This window comes from Fusarium oxysporum, chromosome 11 (genome assembly GCF_000149955.1).
Source record: "Fusarium oxysporum f. sp. lycopersici 4287 chromosome 11, whole genome shotgun sequence".
Taxonomy (NCBI): Eukaryota; Fungi; Ascomycota; class Sordariomycetes; order Hypocreales; family Nectriaceae; genus Fusarium; species Fusarium oxysporum.
The window spans coordinates 460,556-482,707 of NC_030996.1; the positions used below are offsets into that span (position 1 = coordinate 460,556).

The 22,152-nt window shown below is 47.4% G+C and overlaps 11 protein-coding genes and 1 non-coding gene across 14 annotated transcripts; 7 read left to right on the plus strand and 5 right to left on the minus strand.

Moving 5' to 3' along the window:
- Positions 1 to 35: 35 nt before the first annotated feature.
- FOXG_20067 (uncharacterized protein) lies at positions 36 to 603 on the minus strand (the record flags this gene model as incomplete). The annotated part of the gene is made up of 2 exons (XM_018400356.1): positions 36 to 348; positions 401 to 603. The coding sequence occupies 2 exons, from the start codon at positions 601 to 603 to the stop codon at positions 36 to 38; spliced, it is 516 nt and encodes a 171-aa protein (XP_018246866.1).
- A 630-nt stretch (positions 604 to 1,233) lies between these two features.
- On the plus strand, positions 1,234 to 1,349 carry FOXG_20068. The gene has a single exon (XR_001936402.1). It is a non-coding gene; the product is annotated as a 5S ribosomal RNA (ribosomal RNA).
- Positions 1,350 to 1,753: 404 nt separating this feature from the next.
- Positions 1,754 to 2,907, minus strand: FOXG_20069 (uncharacterized protein). Its single transcript, XM_018400357.1, has one exon. The coding sequence runs from the start codon at positions 2,781 to 2,783 to the stop codon at positions 2,283 to 2,285; it is 501 nt and encodes a 166-aa protein (XP_018246867.1). The 5' UTR covers positions 2,784 to 2,907; the 3' UTR covers positions 1,754 to 2,282.
- A 1,063-nt stretch (positions 2,908 to 3,970) lies between these two features.
- FOXG_09535 (uncharacterized protein) lies at positions 3,971 to 5,872 on the plus strand. The gene has a single exon (XM_018388749.1). It carries the CDS (start codon positions 4,040 to 4,042, stop codon positions 5,522 to 5,524), a length of 1,485 nt encoding a protein of 494 aa, XP_018246868.1. The 5' UTR covers positions 3,971 to 4,039; the 3' UTR covers positions 5,525 to 5,872.
- Positions 3,990 to 8,254, minus strand: FOXG_09536 (uncharacterized protein). Its single transcript, XM_018388750.1, has 3 exons — positions 7,670 to 8,254; positions 7,312 to 7,591; positions 3,990 to 7,260 (listed from the first exon to the last, which is right to left on the minus strand). The coding sequence occupies exons 2-3, from the start codon at positions 7,495 to 7,497 to the stop codon at positions 5,728 to 5,730; spliced, it is 1,719 nt and encodes a 572-aa protein (XP_018246869.1). The 5' UTR covers positions 7,498 to 7,591; positions 7,670 to 8,254; the 3' UTR covers positions 3,990 to 5,727.
- Positions 8,255 to 8,843: 589 nt separating this feature from the next.
- On the plus strand, positions 8,844 to 9,996 carry FOXG_09537 (uncharacterized protein). The gene has a single exon (XM_018388751.1). The coding sequence runs from the start codon at positions 8,850 to 8,852 to the stop codon at positions 9,879 to 9,881; it is 1,032 nt and encodes a 343-aa protein (XP_018246870.1). The 5' UTR covers positions 8,844 to 8,849; the 3' UTR covers positions 9,882 to 9,996.
- Positions 9,997 to 10,471: 475 nt separating this feature from the next.
- FOXG_09538 (uncharacterized protein) lies at positions 10,472 to 11,221 on the plus strand (the record flags this gene model as incomplete). The annotated part of the gene is made up of 1 exon (XM_018388752.1): positions 10,472 to 11,221. One exon carries the CDS (start codon positions 10,472 to 10,474, stop codon positions 11,219 to 11,221), a length of 750 nt encoding a protein of 249 aa, XP_018246871.1.
- Positions 11,222 to 11,952: 731 nt separating this feature from the next.
- On the plus strand, positions 11,953 to 12,264 carry FOXG_09539 (uncharacterized protein; the record flags this gene model as incomplete). The annotated part of the gene is made up of 1 exon (XM_018388753.1): positions 11,953 to 12,264. One exon carries the CDS (start codon positions 11,953 to 11,955, stop codon positions 12,262 to 12,264), a length of 312 nt encoding a protein of 103 aa, XP_018246872.1.
- A 502-nt stretch (positions 12,265 to 12,766) lies between these two features.
- On the minus strand, positions 12,767 to 14,919 carry FOXG_09540 (uncharacterized protein). Of its 3 annotated transcripts, XM_018388755.1 has the most exons (4): positions 14,741 to 14,919; positions 14,568 to 14,677; positions 13,641 to 14,517; positions 12,889 to 13,592 (listed from the first exon to the last, which is right to left on the minus strand). In XM_018388755.1, exons 2-4 carry the CDS (start codon positions 14,660 to 14,662, stop codon positions 13,101 to 13,103), a joined length of 1,464 nt encoding a protein of 487 aa, XP_018246874.1. In that variant the 5' UTR covers positions 14,663 to 14,677; positions 14,741 to 14,919; the 3' UTR covers positions 12,889 to 13,100. The 3 variants fall into 3 exon arrangements, with proteins under 3 accessions (XP_018246873.1, XP_018246875.1, XP_018246874.1); XM_018388754.1 differs by having other exon boundaries at positions 12,767 to 13,592; positions 14,568 to 14,919; XM_018388756.1 differs by having other exon boundaries at positions 12,776 to 13,592; positions 13,641 to 14,919.
- Positions 14,920 to 15,072: 153 nt separating this feature from the next.
- On the minus strand, positions 15,073 to 17,646 carry FOXG_20070 (uncharacterized protein; the record flags this gene model as incomplete). The annotated part of the gene is made up of 8 exons (XM_018400358.1): positions 15,073 to 15,704; positions 15,759 to 16,003; positions 16,053 to 16,451; positions 16,501 to 16,790; positions 16,840 to 17,267; positions 17,321 to 17,442; positions 17,489 to 17,512; positions 17,581 to 17,646. 8 exons carry the CDS (start codon positions 17,644 to 17,646, stop codon positions 15,302 to 15,304), a joined length of 1,977 nt encoding a protein of 658 aa, XP_018246876.1. The 3' UTR covers positions 15,073 to 15,301.
- A 320-nt stretch (positions 17,647 to 17,966) lies between these two features.
- On the plus strand, positions 17,967 to 19,391 carry FOXG_09541 (uncharacterized protein; the record flags this gene model as incomplete). Its single annotated transcript, XM_018388757.1, has 8 exons — positions 17,967 to 18,007; positions 18,055 to 18,250; positions 18,290 to 18,349; positions 18,450 to 18,566; positions 18,618 to 18,690; positions 18,744 to 18,847; positions 18,903 to 19,168; positions 19,229 to 19,391. The coding sequence occupies 8 exons, from the start codon at positions 17,967 to 17,969 to the stop codon at positions 19,389 to 19,391; spliced, it is 1,020 nt and encodes a 339-aa protein (XP_018246877.1).
- A 1,136-nt stretch (positions 19,392 to 20,527) lies between these two features.
- Positions 20,528 to 22,129, plus strand: FOXG_09542 (uncharacterized protein). The gene is made up of 6 exons (XM_018388758.1): positions 20,528 to 20,634; positions 20,705 to 20,950; positions 21,002 to 21,204; positions 21,257 to 21,351; positions 21,407 to 21,577; positions 21,630 to 22,129. Exons 1-6 carry the CDS (start codon positions 20,587 to 20,589, stop codon positions 22,004 to 22,006), a joined length of 1,140 nt encoding a protein of 379 aa, XP_018246878.1. The 5' UTR covers positions 20,528 to 20,586; the 3' UTR covers positions 22,007 to 22,129.
- Positions 22,130 to 22,152: the final 23 nt, after the last annotated feature.

A 22,152-nucleotide genomic window follows, 5' to 3' on the forward strand; every position in this document is an offset into this window, starting at 1 on the left:
ATTGGATGTATAGCTAAAGTGTAAGCTCGATATCATCAACGCTGGTACAAAATCTGAGATATCACCTTGCGGCGAGGGTTGCAGTCAAGAAGAACCCTACGATCGTCGGCCTCAACACTAGCACAGCCAACAGATAAAGCCGAGAACAACGGCCGTGGTCTCAGGTAGTCGTTGTGAGAATGGACCATAACTGGAGTTACTTGAGGCGATAGGACTTCAACCCATCTCTTGGCACTTTCTATAGCATCACCGTACTGCTCGATAGGATCGGCCAAGGCAAGACCAGAAGCTTCGAAGGTGTAGACAGCATAGCGCTCGATAACAAATGTCATCAGGAAGAAGGCGATTCTGGTCAAGACGTCAGCCCATATATGCGACGGACAGTTGAATAAGAACTGACAGGATTAGACATGCTCCAGCAAAAGCTGCGAGAAACGGACTCAGCCATTTCCTCCGGCCTCTTATACATGGTCTTCTTCGCGAAGAACAGCATGTTGCGTAGGATTTCAAGTCATCTTCATTCTTCGGGCTGGTTGGCCGAAGAGGTCGATATTCTATATCGTCCTTGTTAGTCTGACTACAAAAGTAGCCCGAGAGATTCATGATTCCTGCAGTTGAGGCAAAGAAACACGGACAGCATAGATACTTGCTATGACTGTAACATTTTCCGCAAGACGAGGATGCATCTTGATGTATAAGAATTAGCGAGAGCAATGCGAAAATACCCGCAAAGTGCCGAATTGATCATGCGGCAGCTTCTGATCTACGGCTAGTTCCCGGGTGGCCGTATTACAGCTGGTCTACATCCCACGTGGTTCCACCATGAGACTATTCACCGTCCAATCCAATTCATCAATTCAACCACGAAGGTTTAGTTTGGATAATAACTCAAGCCTCATTCAAGATTTCTGGCGATCGGCTATGGCAGATGGCTTGTCTAGACTATTGAGATGGATGCGATAAGCACACGTGTGTCGATGAAGGGACGCGATGCCTCACGCACGAGTCAAACAAGACGAGGTTGCATCGTAGAAATCACGGCTGATAAGAGCAACAAAACGGAATTGACTAAGACGGATTTGGTATTTGAATCTGCATTAGTTAGTCAGCTTCCTCTACCATGCAGTCTCTTCGGTAGTGCAAGCATGCACAGAAGATCTCTAACTTCACCATACTTCGCTAGGGCAGGTTTGCTGCATTTATAGACCGTAGCTGGAGGTATCACTAACACATACGACCAAAGGTAGTGGAAAATACGGGATCCCGTCCGCTCTCCCATAGTCAAGCCACTAACCGGCGGATTAGTAGTTGGGTCGGTGACGACCAGCGAATCCCCGCTGTTGTATGTTTTTTTTGCAAATATGTTCATTTTTGCGGTTCTTCAATGAAATTCAGTTATGTCTATGAGCTATCCGCATACGTGTTGGCTGCTGATGAAAGTTCATATTATTGACCGATGCCTCTGTCGCCAGTATTGCCTTTTAATTATGTCGGATTTAACACCTTTTCATGGGCATCTTAGTATTGCTCGCCACCGAGTAGTTGATAGGTATGGGCGTACGTGAGGCTTCCATTTGAACATTTCAATCATCTGGAGTATATATGTATGGAGAAACAACAAGCATGGCAGGGTACAATAGGTAGCTCACTGTTATGGCTTTATTTTCGTCGGTTTGTTGCCTTGCCATCCGTTCCCCTGATCCCACTGATACACATCTTGGCTTCGACGGACGCGCCTAGCATCGCCGATTTACAGTTTTTGCCCGTAAAAAAGCTCTTCCTCGCGTCTCAAGCAGTTGAAACCCAGAAGAGCCAATTTTGCCGACAAAGAGTTAGCCTTGTCCCTGATCGTCTTTGAGGTCCAAGAGCACGTCCTTCAAACTCGCTTCAACGTTATCAATGCTACCTTGTCTGACTCAAGACTTCTGAATACAGAACCGCACATCTTTACTCCGTTTCATCATAACACATGCACTCTTTGTCATGCAGCTTCCACACGATCTTCTCTCGCTAGGTCATCATGCCAGCATCGACATAGGCGCCACCACTTGTCCATCTTTTGTACTCCTCAGTATCAACCCACTCTGACCTAGGACCGACAATCGTGTCTCCCATCCATCTCAGTCTGTCTGCGTAAGATCGGCTCTGCTTATACCGTCCTTGGCGCGGAGAACACGCCGGACTCCCCAACGCAGCAACTGGGTCGGGCTGCGGACCAAAAGAAGCTTCTTTACGCTTTTCCAAGGACATGAAAAATTCAATTGCAGTCTCAAGATCAGTTTCTACCCGTTTAAACCCCCAACGCAAATAGGCTTGGCTCCATTCGCGATTGAGTCAAATGTTATCGATGCGCTGAGACCGCCTTGCTCTCCAGTGGCCATAACTAGGACGCTCATCTTGGTGATATTTCTCAGAATGCCACATGTTGGATAGAGCTGCCCTGTAACCACAATCATTATGGCTCTGAATAGTGGCAGTGTTGTATAGAATGGCACTGCCTCAATAGAGTCAAGGCGATCATTGATCATGGTGTGCATACGCATTGCCAAGCTGACTGCAGAGTCGAGATCTGACGTCAAGACCTGATGATCTGGGTGTATGATCTTTATAATAAATTGCCCCTGGTAGATGCTTGTTCGATATGGTTGAAACCACCGCCGATAGATATAGTTGTAAATAATAATAGGAAGCATTTGTTCAAGCCCTCTTCTGGGACCATCTGCGATGGGCAGATAGAGAGGCACTGTCTTGTTGCGAAACTGGGTGGCCTCACGACTATCCATATTCGGGAGATCCTCCGGAAAGAATTGTTTGCGAGAGGCTATTGCTATACGATGTTCTTTCTCGATTTATCCACGGATGTGATGCAAAATCGCATGGTGGCCCAGCTTGACTGTACAGTTGATGACAGGCTCAATGCCGTGGCGAGTTTCATATGGTGCGTTGCAAGGTCGGTCAGAAGCAAACAGGTCGATTTTACCACCCTGCTCGTTGTGTGACGTCGGAATTCTGTTATCCATATTGCAGTGAGCTCCTAGTTTTTTCTGTCATCGCATCACTTGTTGTGGGAAAAGCAAGGTATATATACCTTCTGACGTGGTGGACCCATTAAATTTGCTTAGGTCGACCTTCCCCAGAAGTCTGTGACACATGCGACCAAAAGCATATTCTTGCAATAGATTTTATCCATCAACATGTGATCCGATGGGCGTATAAAGCACGCACGTTTCCTTCGAAGATAGGGCAACAGATTAGCAGACCCATTCTGCTGCCTTTCCTGCCCCATAATGTAATATCACACCATGGGAAGGAAAGGTCTACATCAGTCAGCCAACCTAATATCGTGGAGAGAGGCGATAGAGGCGATAACTCTTTTGATGGGCTGCCAAAGACGCAATAAAGCTATCGAAGGATGGGTATTAGGATGAGTCAACAAGTAATGAAGGCATATTTAGCCTGCCAAGTTTCATAGAGAGAGTATATCTATAGGAGGCAAGAAACTTTGGACCTCTATCCTAAGCAGTGAAAAGACTTGTATAAGTTTTGGTAAATTCAAATACTCGTTTAGACCAGTTAATGTTGCTTCTCCAGCTTAAGGTCTGATGTTTTGCTCTCCAGGTATATCAAACACAGGTAGTCATGGTACGCCGTTCTAAGTTTATTTGGATCAAGGAACAGAGTACACAGACCTATTAACTGCGATCTGTCGTTTAATTGGGCCAGTGAAAGATTCCAACGCCTTTATAGCGCCGATTCTCCACTGCCAAAGCATTACTGTTTAAAGATCTTGTACCATGGTAACTCCAAGTATGCCCTCCAATTCTAGCAATCATAAGACGGACTAATGCCATCCCATCGAGTAAAGCAATTGCCTATTTCGTAACTGTTGGTCGACAACAAGCTGCATACACGTGACTCATAGGACTTTAGGCAGCAACCCCGCGAGATGTCGTATCATATATATGTACGTCAGCTTTGTCTCTAAAGACTCTGAATATTCAATGAGCCTTTCAGTATCAACTTTCATTCTTAAGTAGCCATGCCCGGTTACTCAAGTGACCAGTTATTGAAGGATTGGCTATACGCCGTCAAGCAAGACTTCACTACATCTCAAGGGAACCCCTTCCCATATGCCGAGAATGGCAAACAGCAATGGGATGATGAGATCAAGAAGATTACCTTCAAAAGGCAGCCTCATATTGGTTCTGTGAGCAGCAATGGAAAGTATCTTGCTCTTGGAATCGACCATGTCATCCATATCCTCGATACCCAGAGCTGGGATACTATTGCAGTTCTGAGGGGTCATACAAACAAAGTTGATACCCTTGCGTTCAGGTCTGGCCGCTCGGATGTGCTGGTCTCGTGTGAAGAGCAGATATACGACGATTTGGGGCATACTGAACCGCCCACGATCATTCTGTGGAACATCGAAGAAGAAAGGTCGGCACCGAGACTGGGTGACGATCAGTTACGAAATGCCAGTCAAGCCGCTCTTTCAGCTGCTGCAGACAAGTTAGCCGAAGCCGGTATCAATCTGAGCAAAGACGAACTCCGCCATCTAGAGCGAACTGTCGGACCTGCTGTCAGTCGCACCGTCTCTAAGCACATCGCGGCGAGTAAAGTGACCATAGAAGGCCGACTACACTCAGCTCATGAGTCTCAAATTTTCAGCCCTTCAGGAAATTGGATGACATATTTGCCTGGAGAGTCACCTATCTCGAATGGGAATGATCCATGGGATATTCAGATCGTTTCCTCGGACGATCTTTCCAAGGGGCTGCTCCTGAAGGGCCATACCGATGCAGTCATGTGGACAGGATGGAGCCCTGATGAATCGGTCTTTGCTTCTGTGTCATGGGACGAGTCTATTCGTATTTGGGATGCTACTACAGGAGAGCAAAAGTACAGATTCAAGACCGAGGGGCAGAACTGGGCTGGTGCTTTCAGTCCCGACTCGAGCTACTTCGCAGCAACGGACGGACTAAGCAACATATGGATCTATTACATGGCTGACGGAGAGCAGCACTGGGTCTACAAAGGACAACGTTCTGATCGCTGGAGAAGGACTCTTGCATGGCACCCAACTAACCCGTGGCTTGCTGTAGGTGGAGAGAGCAGTGGCGAGCTACTTCTACTCGATGTTAGCGAGAAGAAGTTACTGCAGAAACGACTATTCTCTACAGATGCTTGTACAGTGGATAAGGAGTCTCGTGATATGATGAGAGACTTTGTTGGGACGTTGGAAGTGAGGTTCTTTGATGATGGAAACAAGCTTGCGGTTTGGACTTTCGGTGACTGGAGCATTGAAGTGTATGACCTCAAACAGGAAGTCAAATGGCGGTTTGCACGAGGTGGAACAGAAGATGGGCCAAATGCGGGCAAATGGAGGAACGAACATGGTAAGGTTACGAGTAAGGGGGGCTACGAAATGGTAGCTTGGGAGGATCACTCTAAGTGTTCGCTGTTCCTTGCCAGTATCGACTTCGACGCTGTGCGCCTTTGGGAGGTACCGTTGACAACTTGAGTTGCCTTTTGTGTGAATGCATATGAACCGGTTCAACTCCAGCCATGATGTCAATACTCCGCCCATCCTCCATTCATAATAGGCTACCAGAAGTCCCTGAACAGAAACATGGAGGTTTGGCGCTGTTTGGCAGCATTCAGTGGATTTAGTCGAGATATAGCATAAAATAATGATGAGCAATACTGATTTATCTTTTAGTTTAGTTAGTGTTCGCAGAAGTTCCAACTCTGAGCCTGTTGTCTGAGGCTGTCGCTGTTTACAACCTTTCGCTCTGATACTAAATCTTCTCTAATCCGTCTTGCTTCATCTATTTCATATGGATAGTCCACCTTTTGAGTTATTGCATCCCTGATTTCACTAGGAATGCTATTGAGCGGTTCTGCCTCCATGAGCTTATCCTTCCACCAATGCTTTTGCTGTGGGGGCACATTGCCTGTCGAGATAATCGGGACGACTGGGTCAACAAGAAACAGAGCGACAATCTTGCGATACCCAGGACGAGTCTGGTCAGCCAACTCAAAAGATTCAACTCGATGTTGATAGATATTAGGGAAAAACAAGGCTCGGCCTTCTCGCGTCATGACACTCCCGAGATTCTGCATCTTATCCCCTTTGGCTTTAATAGCAAAGATCGCTTCAATACCATCGTGGTCTCCCTGAGAGTAACTGAGCCTATCTCTAAGGTTATCCCTATCCGCCTGAGTACGGAAGGAAAGACGAGACTCGGTGATATTATCGCTGTCATAGTAGAACAGCGCCGTGGCGCAGATATGTTCGTTGAGTTGCCCTTCAACGTGCCACGAGCCACCATCATACTTGGGTTTCTCGGGAGTCAGATGTATGTTTGCCATCTTAACAATGACTTGGATCTGTGAGACCTTATTGAAGAATTCTTCACTTTGGAAGTGGGATGCATCGAGGGGGTATCTTGCATCCTCCAAGGGTTCTGGGCAGTTAATCTTGTGAGTTTCCGACCACCATTCCCAGTTCAACCGCTCGCCCTCTTCAAAGACAGAACTAGTTTCCGAACCACTGTCGTAATCCTCGCCGCCTGCGAGCGGCCTATTATTCTGATAGCACCCATGCACCTTCGCACAGATCTCGGGCACGTTACACGTCCATTTGATTTCGTGAACGATTCCGAATCTCTTGAACCTGAACTCCTTGCGAGCCGAGCGACAGGCAATATCCCAAGCGGGAAGAGATCTCGCAATAAGCTCTTCGATGAGAGAATATATGGCTTTGTATCGGACAGGGTGAAGATTGTTGATGTAGCTCTTGATTCGTGGTCGACCACCTGCCAGGTCAACATCGCATGGAAGCCATTGGTATCGTAGTGATAAAGCTCTCTTATCGTTATCTTCGGTGATAGATCGAAGGCCATCTGGCATTCTGAGATACGGCCTTTTGGGCTCAGGGATGACTTTTCCCGAGCCGCAATGATCAAGACACTTGTCCAGCGTTATGTGTTTGTCGGAAATAATTCGAGATCGGTCAAACACCAATGGCCAGAGTGAGGGATGAACAAGGTCCAGAACCTTCTCGTCGCTTCCTGGATGCCAGTCTCGTTGGGACCCGGGAACGTCTTCAAGCAATGCAGCCGCAGCTCTGAGCCTCTGCTTCAACTCGTTGGGAAGAAGCGTGTCAGACTTGATGACATAAAAGGAAGATTCCATCACGGGAATTAGCTTCGTTTGTTCGTAAATCTTAGCCTTGGCTGCAAGATCCTTAAAGCACTGGAAAGCGTCAGTCAAAAAGTACCATCAGTCAGTCCTGTTGGCACTTACCACGTCTGCCATTTTGCTCGTAGAATCACCATTGTGCTGATAGCTGGCCCATGGCATTTGTAGCGCTTCTTGCTTCCATTTGGAGACAATATCAGTATTCAAGACTTTCTCCCACCAATGCGCCTTGTTTGTGATCTCCTCTTCCAACTTGAGCATGCACACTTCACGATTTCCAATCTTCCGCATGCAAGCCAAGGAGGAAAGGCTGGCGTTTGTTGTTGTCTATCCCGAAACTCAAGGGGAGGCCATATCCTGGAAGCCTGAGAACACCATCTCTCTTCTTAACTCAACGGGGCGGATTAGCATCTCATCTATTTAATTGCCTTATTGAGGCAAGTTTGGAAGATTCTGGACCTACCGCTGTGCCATTCAATAGTCTGTGTAACCAGAAACGCTCGATATTCTCTCTGTGAGAACTGTTGTCTGCGATGTGCTTGCCGAACAGTTCATGGTATCTCACTTGTACTTCCTCCATAGTGGGCATAGAATCCTCAAATTCGTCAATCCAGGCAATCAATTGAGCGATATCTTGGTTGATGACAAGTTTTTCATCATCGCCCCCATCCTCATAGTCCGAGTCTTCCCACTCTTCGAAAATGCGAGTGTATACGTACTGGTCACCTACCTTTTGAAGCGAGTAGCGATGCATCTTGAAGTCTGGCGGAGCTTTTGTGAGATAAGTGATAGAAAACTGTCCTCACGATTGTTGATTTCATTTTTATCGTCGCTTCTGGCCTACCTACGCATGGACAACTCTGCGCTTTGACCAGGCACGGCTCAACCCATCCGAATACACTCGTTACATCGAATGAAGGAAATGAAACAAATCAATTACTCCCGTAGTTCAGCATGCTGCTAGGATAGCAAGATTACCAAGCCTGTATATTCAAAGACTGGACTGTTGAGTCAGTCATGAGTGACTTCATCTTAGGATACGTGTCAGAGTGCTCTGTGGCTATGATGAGGCACAGCACATTGGGCCTTCCGAGAGGCGGGGAACTTTCGACATAAATCCTAGGTGCCAAAATAAATTAGTCTAAATGCTTGCAAATATATACTAAACTTGCCCAAGTCTTTTCGTCACTCAGAATAGAGACCTGAGCGGGCTAACACTTGCTCCGCTCCGTCGGGCATCCACTACTGACTGTGCCGGATCGTCCAACTACTTTCCTTATTACGGCAAAGCTTCGAAGCAACTTGTCCACTCGTTTTTGGCGCATTTGTGGAGACTCTTGCACCGAAGATCAGGCTCGCGACAGAGCCAGCGAAACGCGAGGTTCTTGAACGGACAATGCTGATTGGCCGCAGGGCCCCGAGAATCGAGCGAGATGAGTTTCAAGGCTGAAGTTGATGATGAGGATTACGAATACAGCGAAGGCGAGTTCAAGGCTTCAATTAAAGATCAAATCAATATATATAAATGATGGACAAACCTTTGTTTCATTTCTGATTCATCATCACTCAATCAATATACAAAGCATTCACTCAACACATCAATCTAATTTGACACCACCCTCTAACATCTAATCACCAACACAATGGCTACTCATACCATCCGAAAAGTCGTCTATTCTGCCTATGGCGGTCCCTCCAACGTGAGCGTCGTCACAGCTCAAATCCCCCATCCAGCAAAGAACGAAGTCCAAGTCGATGTCATCTACTCAGGTTTCTCTGGCGCCGACATCCAAATGCGACTTGGCACATACCCCATGCAAAAGGCGGCACCTTTGACACCCGGCTACTGCTTCGTTGGTCGCGTCAGCACCAATGGGGACAAGTCCTCCAAATTCCGCCCTGGTCAGCTCGTTGGCGCTCTTAGCGTGTACGACGCTGAAGCTCAGAAGATCAATATCCTTGAAAAGTACTTGATCGCTATTCCTGAGCGGGTTGATATGCAACAGGCGGTCGCTGCTTTTCTTGATTGGAACACTGCTTATGGTCTTGTTCATCGAGCGACCAATTTGGTCGGTAAAGGCCAGCGCGTCTTCGTTCATTCCATTAGTGGAGCTGTAGGCTATGCCATTATGACTCTGTGCCTGCTGGAGGGCGCTGAGGTTTACGGTACTGCCTCAGAGCGCAACCATGAGTCGCTTCGCCAGCTGGGAGTAACACCCTTCACCTACGCCAACAAGAACTGGGTCAGCGAAATGAAGCAGCGCGGTGGTGCACACGTAGTCTATGACCCCATTGGCTTTGAGCACTACAATGATTCATGGGACATTCTCATCACCGACGAGCCCTCCCGTCTTGTCGGTTTCGGTGGTAACATGAACATTCTCCAGGGAGATGACGCCAAACCGCGATCACAGTATGTCGGAATGGCCAAACTTCTGGCCAAGAACGGCTGCTTGTTTACCAAGAGAAGCACATCATTCTACTACATTGACCGCGATCGCGCGACATTCATGGAAGATCTTCAGGCCGTCATGAATCTTCTCATTGACGAAAAGGTTCAGGTACCGATCAAGAAGGTGTGGGATCTGGAGAACGTGCGGGAGCCCCATGAGACTTGGGGTAAGGTCCCTGGAATGGGATCATGCTTGATCCGTGTCGACCCCAATGCTCCTTGAGTAGGCAAGATTGGTGGAGGATTGTAGGCGACTGTTCATCATTTGGTTCGAAGCATATTCTTGATAGATTACCATGTATTCAAATAATTATTCTTGTATCATTTGTCGATCCTCCATCCTCCACTATGATTTTAATATTTAAGCGTTCTTTGAGTAAAAGCTTCTGTACGTCAATGGCGCTCAAATAGTGATGGTCCTGAGCCACTGTTCCAGGCGTCTTAGCACTGTAGAGCCTCGCATGGGTTGCTCTTTACGGACCCGGAGGCTTCAAACTTCACTAGCTACTCTCCACGACAAGAGTTTAGCTGAACAGAATAACTAATCACTGGTTTGACTTGCAGATCACGACAAGACCAAAACAGGCTTGCTTACTAGCTATCAGAATTACCGCCGCCAAATACTTGTAGCGCCTCGAATGAGCTTCCATTTTGGGCCTTCTCACCAAGCATGGGCGACACCATGGACAACCGACTAGTTTCATCAGCAAGTCGCGAAGCTATATATAAATCCCTTTCTATCAACCAGAAGCTCGACATGAACACACAGCATCACACTCTTCTCGAAGAACTAAGAAGTTGATTATCTTTTCAATGGCAGGCTTCAACGCAGTCCTCTTGATCACAGGGGCCTGGCACGTCCCTGAGCACTACAAAAAGCTCATTCATGAGCTGGAGAGACATGGTATAAGAGTCATCTGTGAGCGCCTTCCAACAAACAATAACGCTGTGCCGCCAAACAAAACAATCCAAGATGACATCGACTTCATCAAAGACATCGTCTCCAAAGAGGTTGCTGCAGGCACGCATCTCACTGTCATTGGCCATTCGTGGGGAGGCATGCTTGCTTCTGCAGCTTTGGCGAGCTTTGCTGTTTCGCCTGAGTCAAAAGAAGGGGATGTTACTGACATGATCTTCATCGCCGCCTTTGTTCCTTCGGAAAACGATTCATTGGCCGGCCTCTTCGGTGGAAAGCTGCCTCCTGCGCTTGTTCCTAAATCTGATGGGACTCTTGTGCCGACTGATCCCATTCATCTTTTCTACCATGACCTGCCGGAGGAGGAAGCTCAATGGGCCAAGAATACAATGGTTGCCCATGGTACGGATGTTCAATACGCTCCTATCAATTGCGAGAAAGTGGCATGGCATGTTGTTCCACTGACGTACATCATTTGTGAGGAGGATCAAGGATTGCTCAGCTTTTTGCAGGAGGGTATGATTGAGAAGGTTGAAGAACAGGGGGTAATCGTTCAGAAGTATCGGTTGCCTTCCTCTCATAGCCCTTTCCTGAGTATGCCCAAAAAGCTTGCCGACATCGTGTTGGAGGTCATGAACTCACGATAAATGTCAAGAATTGTACTTCACCACCATGCTCGGTTTAACATCAGTCCGTCAGTTACAAGCATATTGCAGTAAATTTAGCATACCATCACTTAATATTCGTTCTAGAAATCTTATTTTCAGATCACTGGCTTCCCAACCTATTCTGATTTCTGAAAGTACGAGCAATGTCACAGTCGCATGCTGGTCTTTGAGTTAAGAACACGAGAACACACAGTGAGATTTAAATGGCTTAATAATAGCATTCACGTTCGTAAGTAGCATCTGGCCCATTACGCAGAGAACCAAAGTCTTGAATGTGCTGGCTTGATGTATTTCACTGGGATGTTAGAGGATTTGATGATAAGTAACAAACAGCAACTTCATTCGTACTATATTCTGGGGACAGTATAACAGAGTAGCAGCAAAAGGTAGAAGAGTATGTTTGGATGACAGGCATTGCTTCGGTGGCCTTTGTTCCACCTTGCAAGAGCCGAACAAGCATGGGAGTTTCTGGAGAACAGCCCCACGGATTCGTGGAGTTATCAAGCAACTAGCAATGGACTCACAGAAAAACGAACAACAACATATAGTAAATTCCATTGGGAAAACGAATATAAATATACTTCACCTGCCCATAGAACTGAAATAACTCTCATTTCGATACCGCCCTAGCTGGTACAGCAAAGTTATCCTCAACTTCTAGCAAGTCACTCCAGCAAACTCACAACCACACACCGAAACCTTCACCCGATATGTGCCACACCGTCTACGGTGCACTCGAGTGCCGGCACTACAACAAGACCAAGTTTACAGGTGAGCAGACCTTCCGAAAGCGCCAGCGTGCCCTCATTCAGCGCAAATACCCTGAGAGATGCATGCCTGCATGGGAGTGTGCACAGACCTTTAACACTCTTTACAAGCTCTTCGTGTGCAAGGAGTACCATAATGAAATGAATCAGCGATGGGAACAAGACCTCCTCCTCCTCATAAAGGAAGGTGATGATACATACAGTTACTGGTACGAAACTGGAGGGCCCACCAACTGCAGCGTGTCCCGCCTCTGAGCAAACTGATACGGGGCAATAAAGGCAGTTTAGTGAACAGCAGTAGAAGAAGCAGCAGGGGATGATGTTGACAAGCTCGAGGCAGTCAAGTTAAGGAGAGAGGCAAGTGGATGCTGGAGCATGCCAATTCTGGCTGGAGAGAAAAGCTTCTTCGAGTTACAGAGAGGTCAAGGGACGAGAGGGGATGAAAGGCAACAGAAAAGCATTGAAGGAAAAGTGGAGGGAAAGTTAGTTAGATTGTAATCAGAATTCTATTTGCAGTATCATTCTTGTCATCATTATGGCTGCCCACATAGCCTAATTTCCACTTATTAACCAGGAATCTATAGTTCTGGCTCACATCAAGTTATTCGCAAAGTGACCCGGATCGCTTCGATGTCGGGAGGTTGTAGCTCAATGCCTCAACCTAGGTAGTCTACGTCTTGTACCAACAACCATTCCTTTCGGTGTTACAAGAGTGTGAATTAGGAAGCAAATACAAGGAACATGAAGATTTAATAAATTGAATCATAAGTCATAACCCTACGGAGTTGTAATGGCTGAACAGAACCTTGGACCATGCCATTACTAACTCAGTGACACGACAGCACCAAGCAAGACCGAAAGCCGCTCGAATTGTAAGATCTACGTAGCGAACGACTGTTCATTGAGATACTGCGTACGAAACATGAAATACAAGGTAATAATACAATCTAGGCATAATCTCTTGTATTACTGAGTAATTCCACTGCCCTTCGCCCAGTTGAAACCACACATTCCCCATAATGACAAGGCGAGACGAATACATAGCTCTGGCGCCCACAGGAACCAGTTCAAACGATTACAGCAATGCAAGGTCAGCTATCATTCGCTACTGCTCCCGCTGCCGTTCTGTAATCGGGAGGCAGAGCTCCGCCTTGCTGGTTATGTGGTTGCAAGGGAGTTCGAAGCGCTGTGCGGTATGTCGGAACTTTACTGAGCTCAGCAAGTTCTTCTGAATCCGTAGACACAGTTTCAGATGAGCTGCGCGATGGATCGTGACTCTGACTTGACTGTGACAGTTCAAACGTGTTGGAGCTCTCGTATGTCTGGCTCTCATTCGAGTCTGTGTGATGAGGAGTGCTGGTACCAGATCCTTCTCCCTCACCTTGATGGGGGCCTTGGCCAGGGATTTGCCAGTCCTCTAGACTGTCATATAGCTGATCTAAAATATGCTCACCATACACTGGTGGGCCTATTAGCTCGCTTGGTGGTCCTTGTGTACTAGGGGCTTGGTCTATCAAGTTGCCTTGGTCGTCAAGAGTGATGGACGGTGAAATGAAGATATTGACCGGAATGCCCAAGTCAAGCTTAGAAGTTAGTCCTTGCGCTGCGTGTCCTCAACAGGGCTGACTTACATGGGAGACATGCCCATCCTGATTCCGAATAGGAATGTGTATCTTGAGTTTATGGTAGACCCTGATCCCTTGTGCGTCTATGTCCTGAATGCATTCGCTGAGTCTCTTCGGTAGTTGCAGCGTCTTCTTCATGACCCATCCCTCTTGACCCGTTTCCTCTATAGTGTCCTGCCAGTATTGCTCTCTTGACATCTCGAAGTCCCATTGGGAAATCTCGCGTTTGCTTTTGTGTTCTCTTGTATAGATGTAGTGTCTGCTGTGCATGCTGAACTCCTGAAACTCCACCAAAGTTGCGACGATCCTTTCAATTTCGAGCCCTTTGACCAGTGGTGTAAATCGTGTTTCGAGAACAATGGACCCTCCAAACACAGCAGCTTTTGTCGGTATGGAGACAGAGTAGTCGACTTTGTTGATCCATGTCTGCTCAACGCTCATATTATGCATAAACTCCAAGGCAGTCGGCGCAAATGTGCGGATAATTCGAAGCTTCTTGCTGCAGCTGATATGTCTAGCAAGCTTGCCTCTGCAGATAGTTGCTCTCAAACCATACGTGATGGAAGCATCCCGGATCCCCTCGAGGCTCTCGGAAGTATCTCCCGCCATCATCAGTTCGAAGGGCCATTCGTAGTTGCCCGCTGGTAGAGTGACGCTCTTGCCACCAGTTTCCATCAATGAGGGCCATTTGTGCTTCATGATGCTCGTGTTATGGGCCACGCCGGGATCGTTGAGCCACGCATGGCGTACAGTACCATCAAGACGTAGTCTGACTTCCTCGAGCTTGAGCGGCGACTGTAAGCATAAGACTACGACGCCCTTGAGTAGTTGATCTGTTGATTCATATCGGCTACCCCAAAAGACGACAAATTCCCGTTCAAGTCTGATAACGAGTCAATCATAGCCGAAATATTGTTTTGTCAAGATGCATACCTGATCTCGAAGAGGGAATATGGTGTTGATGCTACGCCGCTGAAAGCAGCAGCGAGAGGCTGGTTATTGTGTTGGTTCGTCGACGAGGCCTGCATGATGCTGACAGACGCCTATGCAAGGTTTCAAAGAGTTAGTACATTTCTCCAAAAATGAGGCTGAAGGATTTTCGTAACTAAAGAACATGTTTCCCCCAAGCTGTAATTCCGTTGGGGCAGTTGACAGGTATATCTCTGAACCTCGGCATCCGCGTGGGCCGATAGACGATAAGAGTTTAGCTGGCCATGAGCTGATCTGACGATGCAATTTAGTCCGGCACGGAACGATCGGCGACAAAATCAGCCCGATGCATCAATATTCCATTCGTCCCGTGACACGGCACATCTTTTGTTGTCTTTACCCGCTGAGGTTTAGGCTGCGAAGCCAACAGTACCTGGATTTGCATGTGATGGGATCCGCACTTACACCGCGTGTCTTGTTGTGATTCCAGAACATTTATGCATGAGAACCTTGTTTTTAATTACATCTGAAGTCTCCACATTATTTCCGCAATAAAGAAAACCATGTGAAGAGTATTTATGGACTGAAAACTGGCTGCATGTGCCTTCGAGGTCTGCTTCAGCTACTATGATCATATGAAGAGCTTGACACGTCACTCACTAACGCATAAGCTTACTGTGTTGCATCTTGTCTTATCATGTATAACGTCATCCACAAGAAAGTGTAATAGAGCTGATTCAATATGGTACGTCTTCGTGCAGGAGCCTCATAAATTGTTGGTTACTGTGAAACCAATCCCCGATCTGGAACGACGCATCGTATTCGGTACCGATTGCATCAGTCGCAGCAATTTCATCCACAGTATTTACTGCCTCGGGATCAATCATCGTAAAGTCGGTTGAGCTTGATAGAGATTCGCTCGTGTGTGACAGCTCGGGGCATGCTTTGGCGCTGAGTCGGGCGGCTTTGCTGAGAAGTTCATACAGCCGATGGGGATGCGTCGCTGGCTCTGGCTGGCTAGACTCTGGCTTAAACGATGATGCGAATCTGTCTAGGCGGTCAAAGTCCTCCACGATTGAGTATCGCACTGCATGGGTGAAGACGATGCTGAATGGAAAGAACGGTGTATGCAAGATAGCCCTGTCAAGAAGTCAGCTGACGGTAGGAAATGCGGCTGAAGAATAGTCTGCTTACCAATTTATATATCTCCGGATCAACAGAGGATCTTTGCAGCCGTTGACAAGTTTCATGCACTGATCATGCAAGTCTAAAGTGTTGCGAGCAACAGTGAGACAGCTTTCATGGACCTCCATACCTTGAGAGCCAGGCAGCACCCTGAGGACCATGGCTGTCAAAGCTGACTGGCAAACAAGATCGCAATGGAGGTATATTACTTTCATAGGGTCATCGTTCATATCTCTTCTCTCCGTCAAAGCTTGCTACATACCATGTTAGTCACCCAGACGAGGTAGAAGGAGCAGCACGTACTGCGATTTCGTGATGGGTCTCATCTATAATCGACTGTAGTTCCTGTGAAAGACTATCAGCTACCTCGCAACGGGTAGCGTTCGATGTGGTCAAGCTCTCAGGGCTATATAGCTGGTCATATGCCTTTCCCTGTATCCGCCCGAGACGAATGGATCGATGCTGATTTTCCTGGCGGGTCAACGATACTTCAGAGTCGCGAACACCAGAGCATCGTCCCAGTCTCAATGAAAGACCTTTTTCATATGCGTAAACGACCCAGAACAGGTCAGACTGAATATGTTGATGGCCATCTTTAGGCGAGTCAAGCCGATGGTAGCCCAGCGTCTGGCATAGTGTCATTGCAGTTGAGATCAGGGTCCACGACTGTGATGCTCGACTTTCCTCGACTGAGTAAATTGCCTTACGAAAGTTAGCTTTCGTCTTGGAGGCACAGTTGATGTGAGCATACCCCAAGAGCAAGCGCGGCGATTAGCTCCATGCATGGTGTCGCCAACAGAGTCAGTTTCGTAAGGCCGTTGCCAACTTTGGATCGGTAAAAGCGACAATATTCTTGTGTCTTCGCATCTCCGTGAATGACTGCATATTCAGCAAAAATGTAGGATAAGAAACTATTCGCGATAATAAACTCAGCCTCGGTATGATCTTCGACGCGGAAATAGACCTTGTTGCATATGTCTAGAAAGACATCGAGCGGAAGGAAGCGGCATATCCAGACTACTCTATAATCTCTTGAGTGATCTACATTAACATTGTCAGCATGGATAGACAGAAGCATGCGTTGACATACCTTTGACCCATCGCAGAATTTCCACGATGGCTTCCAATGGGGGCTTCGGGATACTTTCCGGTGGCTCATGAGGATTTTTCTGTTGGCTTCGCGTCATCCGAGTGCTCTCCAAAGCATTGGCAAGACTCTTCAACGAAGAAATGGTGCTGCTCCATTCGGTGTCTGCTTGAACTGAGCCATTGTCCTGGATAATGGATTGAACAAAGTCTATGATATGGGCGGAGTAATCCCAGCGAGGAAGCGGAGCAGTTGTAGCAGGGGGTCGGAGCTTCTCCGAATTGTTAGCTTCAGCTGGACTTGAAGATATAGAAGCCGAATGATGTTGCTCGTGTGATGTTTGAGCTGATGCGATTCTGTTCAGGTCGAGTCCTGCCAGCAGAGACTTGATGCTACTGATATCACGAGAAATGTCATCAATCTTTCGCTCACTGATTCAGAATAATTAGGTCTAGAACACCACAACCATGGGGACCCTAAATACTATTGTTCAGAGACCAAGACTCTCTGCCTGGCAGTGCTTGTCTTAGGCGCGATCCTGCTGTGAGTGCAGTCGACGCGGGCTGATACGCAGTTAGAACAAGGCGTTGCTCTATCACATCCGATCTGAGAAATCTTAGTAGATGCCAATCATATTGTAGATTAAAGGTACCTTTCTTGCTCGGCATTGATCGCACTAACAAGCATGTCAGTCAATGACTCTTTTCAGTGAACAGTAATTGGGAGATTTGTATGGGTCCATACCGAGCGGCGGTTGATCGCAGGGCGGTCGAAGCCTCTCTTCTCCGTCGGAGGTGCGCGGGATTCCATATTGATTAGTTGGTTGGTAGAAGTTTGTCATTGACAGACTCCCATTATTGAAGAGGGGACTGCCGATGACAAACCTCTCGGAAACGCGCGGATTTCCCAGGTATTGGTCAGTTTGTGGAGTCAGCCGAGCCAATCACAATTGCCAAACCCACCTCTTGATGTCAGAAGGATTACCTTTGGCAGGGAGATGGGTATCTTAAGATCGAGAGATAATTACTATAAATGAATTTCTTTTGCTCAAGAGAAACTATCCAGAAGTAAAGTGAAGTTTATAGCACAACAACATTCGATTTATTACATTACATTATCTTCTCAGTATCATGCCTCACAACGTCCTTGTCACTGGAGCCGCTGGCTACATGTAAGTGAGCCATCTTGATCGATCACTCCTTTGCTAACTATAAACAGCGGTGGCTCTGTCATCGCCGATATTCTTTCTCGTACCGATGAGACGTTGAAGGCCGTCAACATTTTTGCGGCTGCTCGAAGCCAAGATCAGGTCGATAAGATATCCAAGCTCGACAGAGTCCATGCCTTCTTAGTCGACCTCCAAGACAAGCCTGCTGTGGAATATGCAATTGCCAAATACGAGAGTAAGCTTTCCGTTTATCTCTGAGTTCACAGTATCTGACAGTTCCGTCAGTCGACATCGTCATCCATACAGCTGGAGCCATTTTCCCAGACATGTTGTCAAACCTACTCAGTGGTCTTGGAGATCGCCGCCGAGCTACCGGCAACAAAACATACCTGATCCATGCAAGTTCCTCCTAGGTATATCTGGAGTCTTTCTAATACTTTAACAGTCTTCGGTTGCGTCCATGTTCACCGAGGAAGGCGGATGGCCTTTCGGCAAGGTCAAGGACTCTGATCCCCTCATCGATAGGCAGAGGGAGCTTGGCCTTGACAACCCCGTTCGAAAGGTAAGCTGGAAACCAATATGAAAGGTGACTGTTCATGCTGACGGAACTTAGACGAACATTGTTCTTGCCGATGAAGGGAAGGCCCAGGGCGTCGAGACCTTTAACATCCCCATCCAGCTCACTTGTAGATATCCTTTACATTGTCCACTCTGTTACATAATACTAATGTTAGCATAGATGGACGTGGAAGTGGCGAGTGCAGAAAGCTCTCTGTCAACATTCCTGCTTTGATTCGGACGAGCATCAAGTTGAAGACGGTCCACAAGTTCGACCAAGACTCGGTAAGAACTTTCCATGATTTGCCTACCAAGAGATTCCGGTCTAACACATGTCAAGACTCCTGGAAATGTGCATATCTCCGATCTTACGGATCTGTACGTTCTCATTCTCAACAAGATCCTGAAAGAGGAGCCCATCGCTGTTGGGACCGACAGATACTTCTTCTCAGTTGCTCATCGCATCAGCTGGTGGAAGATCATGGATAAGATTGCCGAAGGGCTCTACGCCCGTGGTCTTGTCGATGAGCCGACACCAAAGATCTGGCCCAACTATGACGTGGCAGCTGATGCCCTCGGATTTCCACGAAAGTTCATTCGTCCCATGTGCATGCCCAAGCAAGTTTCTCTTGACCTCGAAATGATACAAATGCTGACCAGTCTCAGTGGTGATCTTGAACCGGCGAACGGAACTGCGTTGGGTTGGAGGCCCAAACAGGACAGCGAGCAGAAATGTCTGGATCAGATTGACCAAGAGATCAATGATGTTGAGGAGCTGGATACTGTCAGAATGGGGCTTTTTGACACTCTTATCGCCGAACAGAAATAGTAGATTGCATTCTCCCCTCGTGGAGATGTTTGTCTGAGAATCATCACGTCGCTTTCGGGATAGATTGAGGTTATTACCGTAGAAAATGCAACATATGTTCTTTGATAACCATCAATACTGTCACATGTTTCACTATGAATATCTCCTCTCGTAATATGATGTATTCGTATCATTTAAACAGTGCATATGTCAATATGACGCTCATGATACCACTCTTCTGATGAGATCACAGCATTCTGAAGCCATCAACTGGCTATGTCATTGTGGCTAACGATTGACAACGGCTTCAGTGCCACCACATACCTTTCTAACGTTGATTGACGTCGGCTCTGCATTCCCTTGAGCTCTGTGATTCTGGATTAGTTAAAGTGGTGAGAAGATCAGTGCCGATCCTCAGCGGAATGCGGTATGTGTAGAAGTACGTCACCACTGCCTGTCAATCGGCAATCACTGGGCGTCACGTTGTTTAGAGGCAGAGACGGCTTCGAATGGCTGTGCGTGACCAATAGCCATGGCGGCGCCTTGAAAAACTCTTACACGAACCACGCGAAAGGTCCTGCGACTCAGGTGCTAAAAGACTCAAATCAACAAAGTCCCTTGAGCAAACAAAACAGCATGGCCATTCTGTGTTCCACTTCGATGTTAAGCACTTCTCTTCCGTCCAAGAAACTCATCGTTGAGTCTTGGCCAGTGTTCTCGCCCTTGCATCGGGTTCCTGCATCATGCAGGTGATGCAAATAGACCACCACGGACCTTTCCACAAAGTTCATGAAGCCTATAACAACGACGCAAAAGCCCCAGATCGGAGGTGGAACCATACCAAAGACGATCGAGGACCCTTTGCTGTCAAACCTTATCTACCCTTCCGATCTATCAAACCCTCCGGACAAGGAATGCACATGTCGTCTAGCAAAACCTAACCCCAAGCCTCCACGGGCTCCGCGCCCTGGCTAGCAATTGCCAAATCACTGCCTATTTGCATTTTCATGACGCTAGGCAAGGCTAGAGTCAGGGCGAATCGCCACGAAAAGCGCCGCCGCATTCCAGGACCCTGTCCGCATCCAACTTAGTGTCACGGCCTTGCGGAACAATAAGACAAGGACGCATCCGTTTTGTGCCTTTGTTTTCATTTCATCACATATCTGTCTCACCTTGTCTCTCATTCTCGGTGCAGTTGATACGCTCTTTATCGAAAATGACTCTGACAAAGGCTTTTCCTCCACCTACGGGTGCGGCCGTGCTGGTACGTTCCATGTCTCACTTACATCGCTTTCGTCTGTGCAAGTCAAGGGTTGGTTGCTGATGTCTCACAGGGCGCGACGTTCAGTCTTATCGCTTTCGCGGCTGTTATTATAGCTACCAGATTCTTTTACCGACTGAGAATCCAGAGGGAGATGTTGGTTACGAGTGACTGGTTTATGATCCTGGCATTATGTGCTGCTATATCGTGTGCGGCATTCGACGTCGTGTTCTACAGTCTCGATGTTCTCAGGCCTCGAATCAGTGTTGGCTTTGAGAATTATAATCCGGGTGAAGAGAAGGTTGAATACATCTACAAGGTAAGATTTGTGCAAACATGCAGACCACGATAGGTACTAACGTGCACCAAGATGTCCTGGGCCAGCGAGATCCCCTTCTACGCGACAACATATCTATCTAAAGCAATTCTTCTATCTATGTACTTCCAGATCTTCCCCGCCTTTATGGGAAGGCGTCGTAAGACACTCTGGATCACTGTCTTTTACTGTGGACTGGCGTATGCCGCGACTCTTTGCATGCAGCTCTTTTCTTGTATGCCTATCGAGAGGCACTGGTACGTCTTACAAAGATGTCTCACTTTTGGGTCATTTACTGACATCTGGTAGGGTCATCACTCAACCTTTGACCGCATGCGACTGGCGATGGCAGGGTATCGTCTTTCAGGTTTCTTGGGCTTTGTCTTTCTTGGGCAGTCTTCTCAGTACGTTGGGAGCATCTCGCCTCTCTTGGCCAAAGCATTCACTAACGCAGTGCAGTCTTGATTCTTCCGTTCACTGTCGTTCATGATCTCGATTTGACCAAGCGAGCTAAGCTTGGTCTGTACTTTGTGTCATTGGTCGGTCTTCTGGACATCGCCATCTCTCTAGTCCGATTCTTGAACGTGGAGCTCGGAGACAACGGCTCGTTCCGCTCCTTTAGCACGATCGGTAAGTTCTATCCCCGATGCACATTCCCATGATCGAGCTAATCCTTTTGCAGAGCTATGGAGCTCCCTTGACGTCAACATCGGCCTCATCACAGCCTGCCTCCCTTCCCTCCGAATGCTACTCGGTCGTACTAGGAGGATTGACGACTACACGTTTGATGAAGCCAAGACCGCAAGATCATCTCGTGCCATGGAACATCGCGAACTGGAAGAGATCGAGGAGTCAACTTACCTTGGTGTCAACAGTGTTGGACCCTCGAACCGCTCAAACAGAGTGTCTCAAAATGGTGATAAGACACCGGAACGAAAGCCCGAGCCCGAGCGATCTTGGAAGGATGATGATGGTGATGACACCGACTTCGAGCTTGACAACATCAACGTTGAAGCTCTTACCAAGGACCAGGCACAATCGTACTGGTCCACTCCCTAGTTTCTTTTGTCACAAATATGTACTATACTGCCCCGGCCATCAGAAGCATCGCCTGTTCATACAATCAGATAGTCTGTAAAATATTGTCAGTGTCAATATACTCAACAATTTGTCCTCATATAAGCATATTGGATCGTTGTCGTCGC

What these genes read in the sequence shown, in the direction of transcription:
- FOXG_20069 (XM_018400357.1), bottom strand. Translation starts at nt 2,783, where the DNA reads ATGGATAGTCGTGAGGCCACCCAGTTTCGCAACAAGACAGTGCCTCTC.
- FOXG_09535 (XM_018388749.1), top strand. Translation starts at nt 4,040, where the DNA reads ATGCCCGGTTACTCAAGTGACCAGTTATTGAAGGATTGGCTATACGCC.
- FOXG_09536 (XM_018388750.1), bottom strand. Translation starts at nt 7,497, where the DNA reads ATGCGGAAGATTGGAAATCGTGAAGTGTGCATGCTCAAGTTGGAAGAG. An exon ending in CGAGCAAAATGGCAGACGTG is followed by an intron (nt 7,261 to 7,311) that starts GTAAGTGCCAAC and finishes GACGCTTTCCAG; the next exon opens with TGCTTTAAGGATCTTGCAGC.
- FOXG_09537 (XM_018388751.1), top strand. Translation starts at nt 8,850, where the DNA reads ATGGCTACTCATACCATCCGAAAAGTCGTCTATTCTGCCTATGGCGGT.
- FOXG_09540 (XM_018388754.1), bottom strand. Translation starts at nt 14,662, where the DNA reads ATGCAGGCCTCGTCGACGAACCAACACAATAACCAGCCTCTCGCTGCT. An exon ending in TATTCCCTCTTCGAGATCAG is followed by an intron (nt 14,518 to 14,567) that starts GTATGCATCTTG and finishes ACTCGTTATCAG; the next exon opens with ACTTGAACGGGAATTTGTCG. An exon ending in AGGATGGGCATGTCTCCCAT is followed by an intron (nt 13,593 to 13,640) that starts GTAAGTCAGCCC and finishes CTAACTTCTAAG; the next exon opens with CTTGACTTGGGCATTCCGGT.
- FOXG_09542 (XM_018388758.1), top strand. Translation starts at nt 20,587, where the DNA reads ATGACTCTGACAAAGGCTTTTCCTCCACCTACGGGTGCGGCCGTGCTG. An exon ending in CTACGGGTGCGGCCGTGCTG is followed by an intron (nt 20,635 to 20,704) that starts GTACGTTCCATG and finishes GATGTCTCACAG; the next exon opens with GGCGCGACGTTCAGTCTTAT. An exon ending in CCGCTCCTTTAGCACGATCG is followed by an intron (nt 21,578 to 21,629) that starts GTAAGTTCTATC and finishes ATCCTTTTGCAG; the next exon opens with AGCTATGGAGCTCCCTTGAC.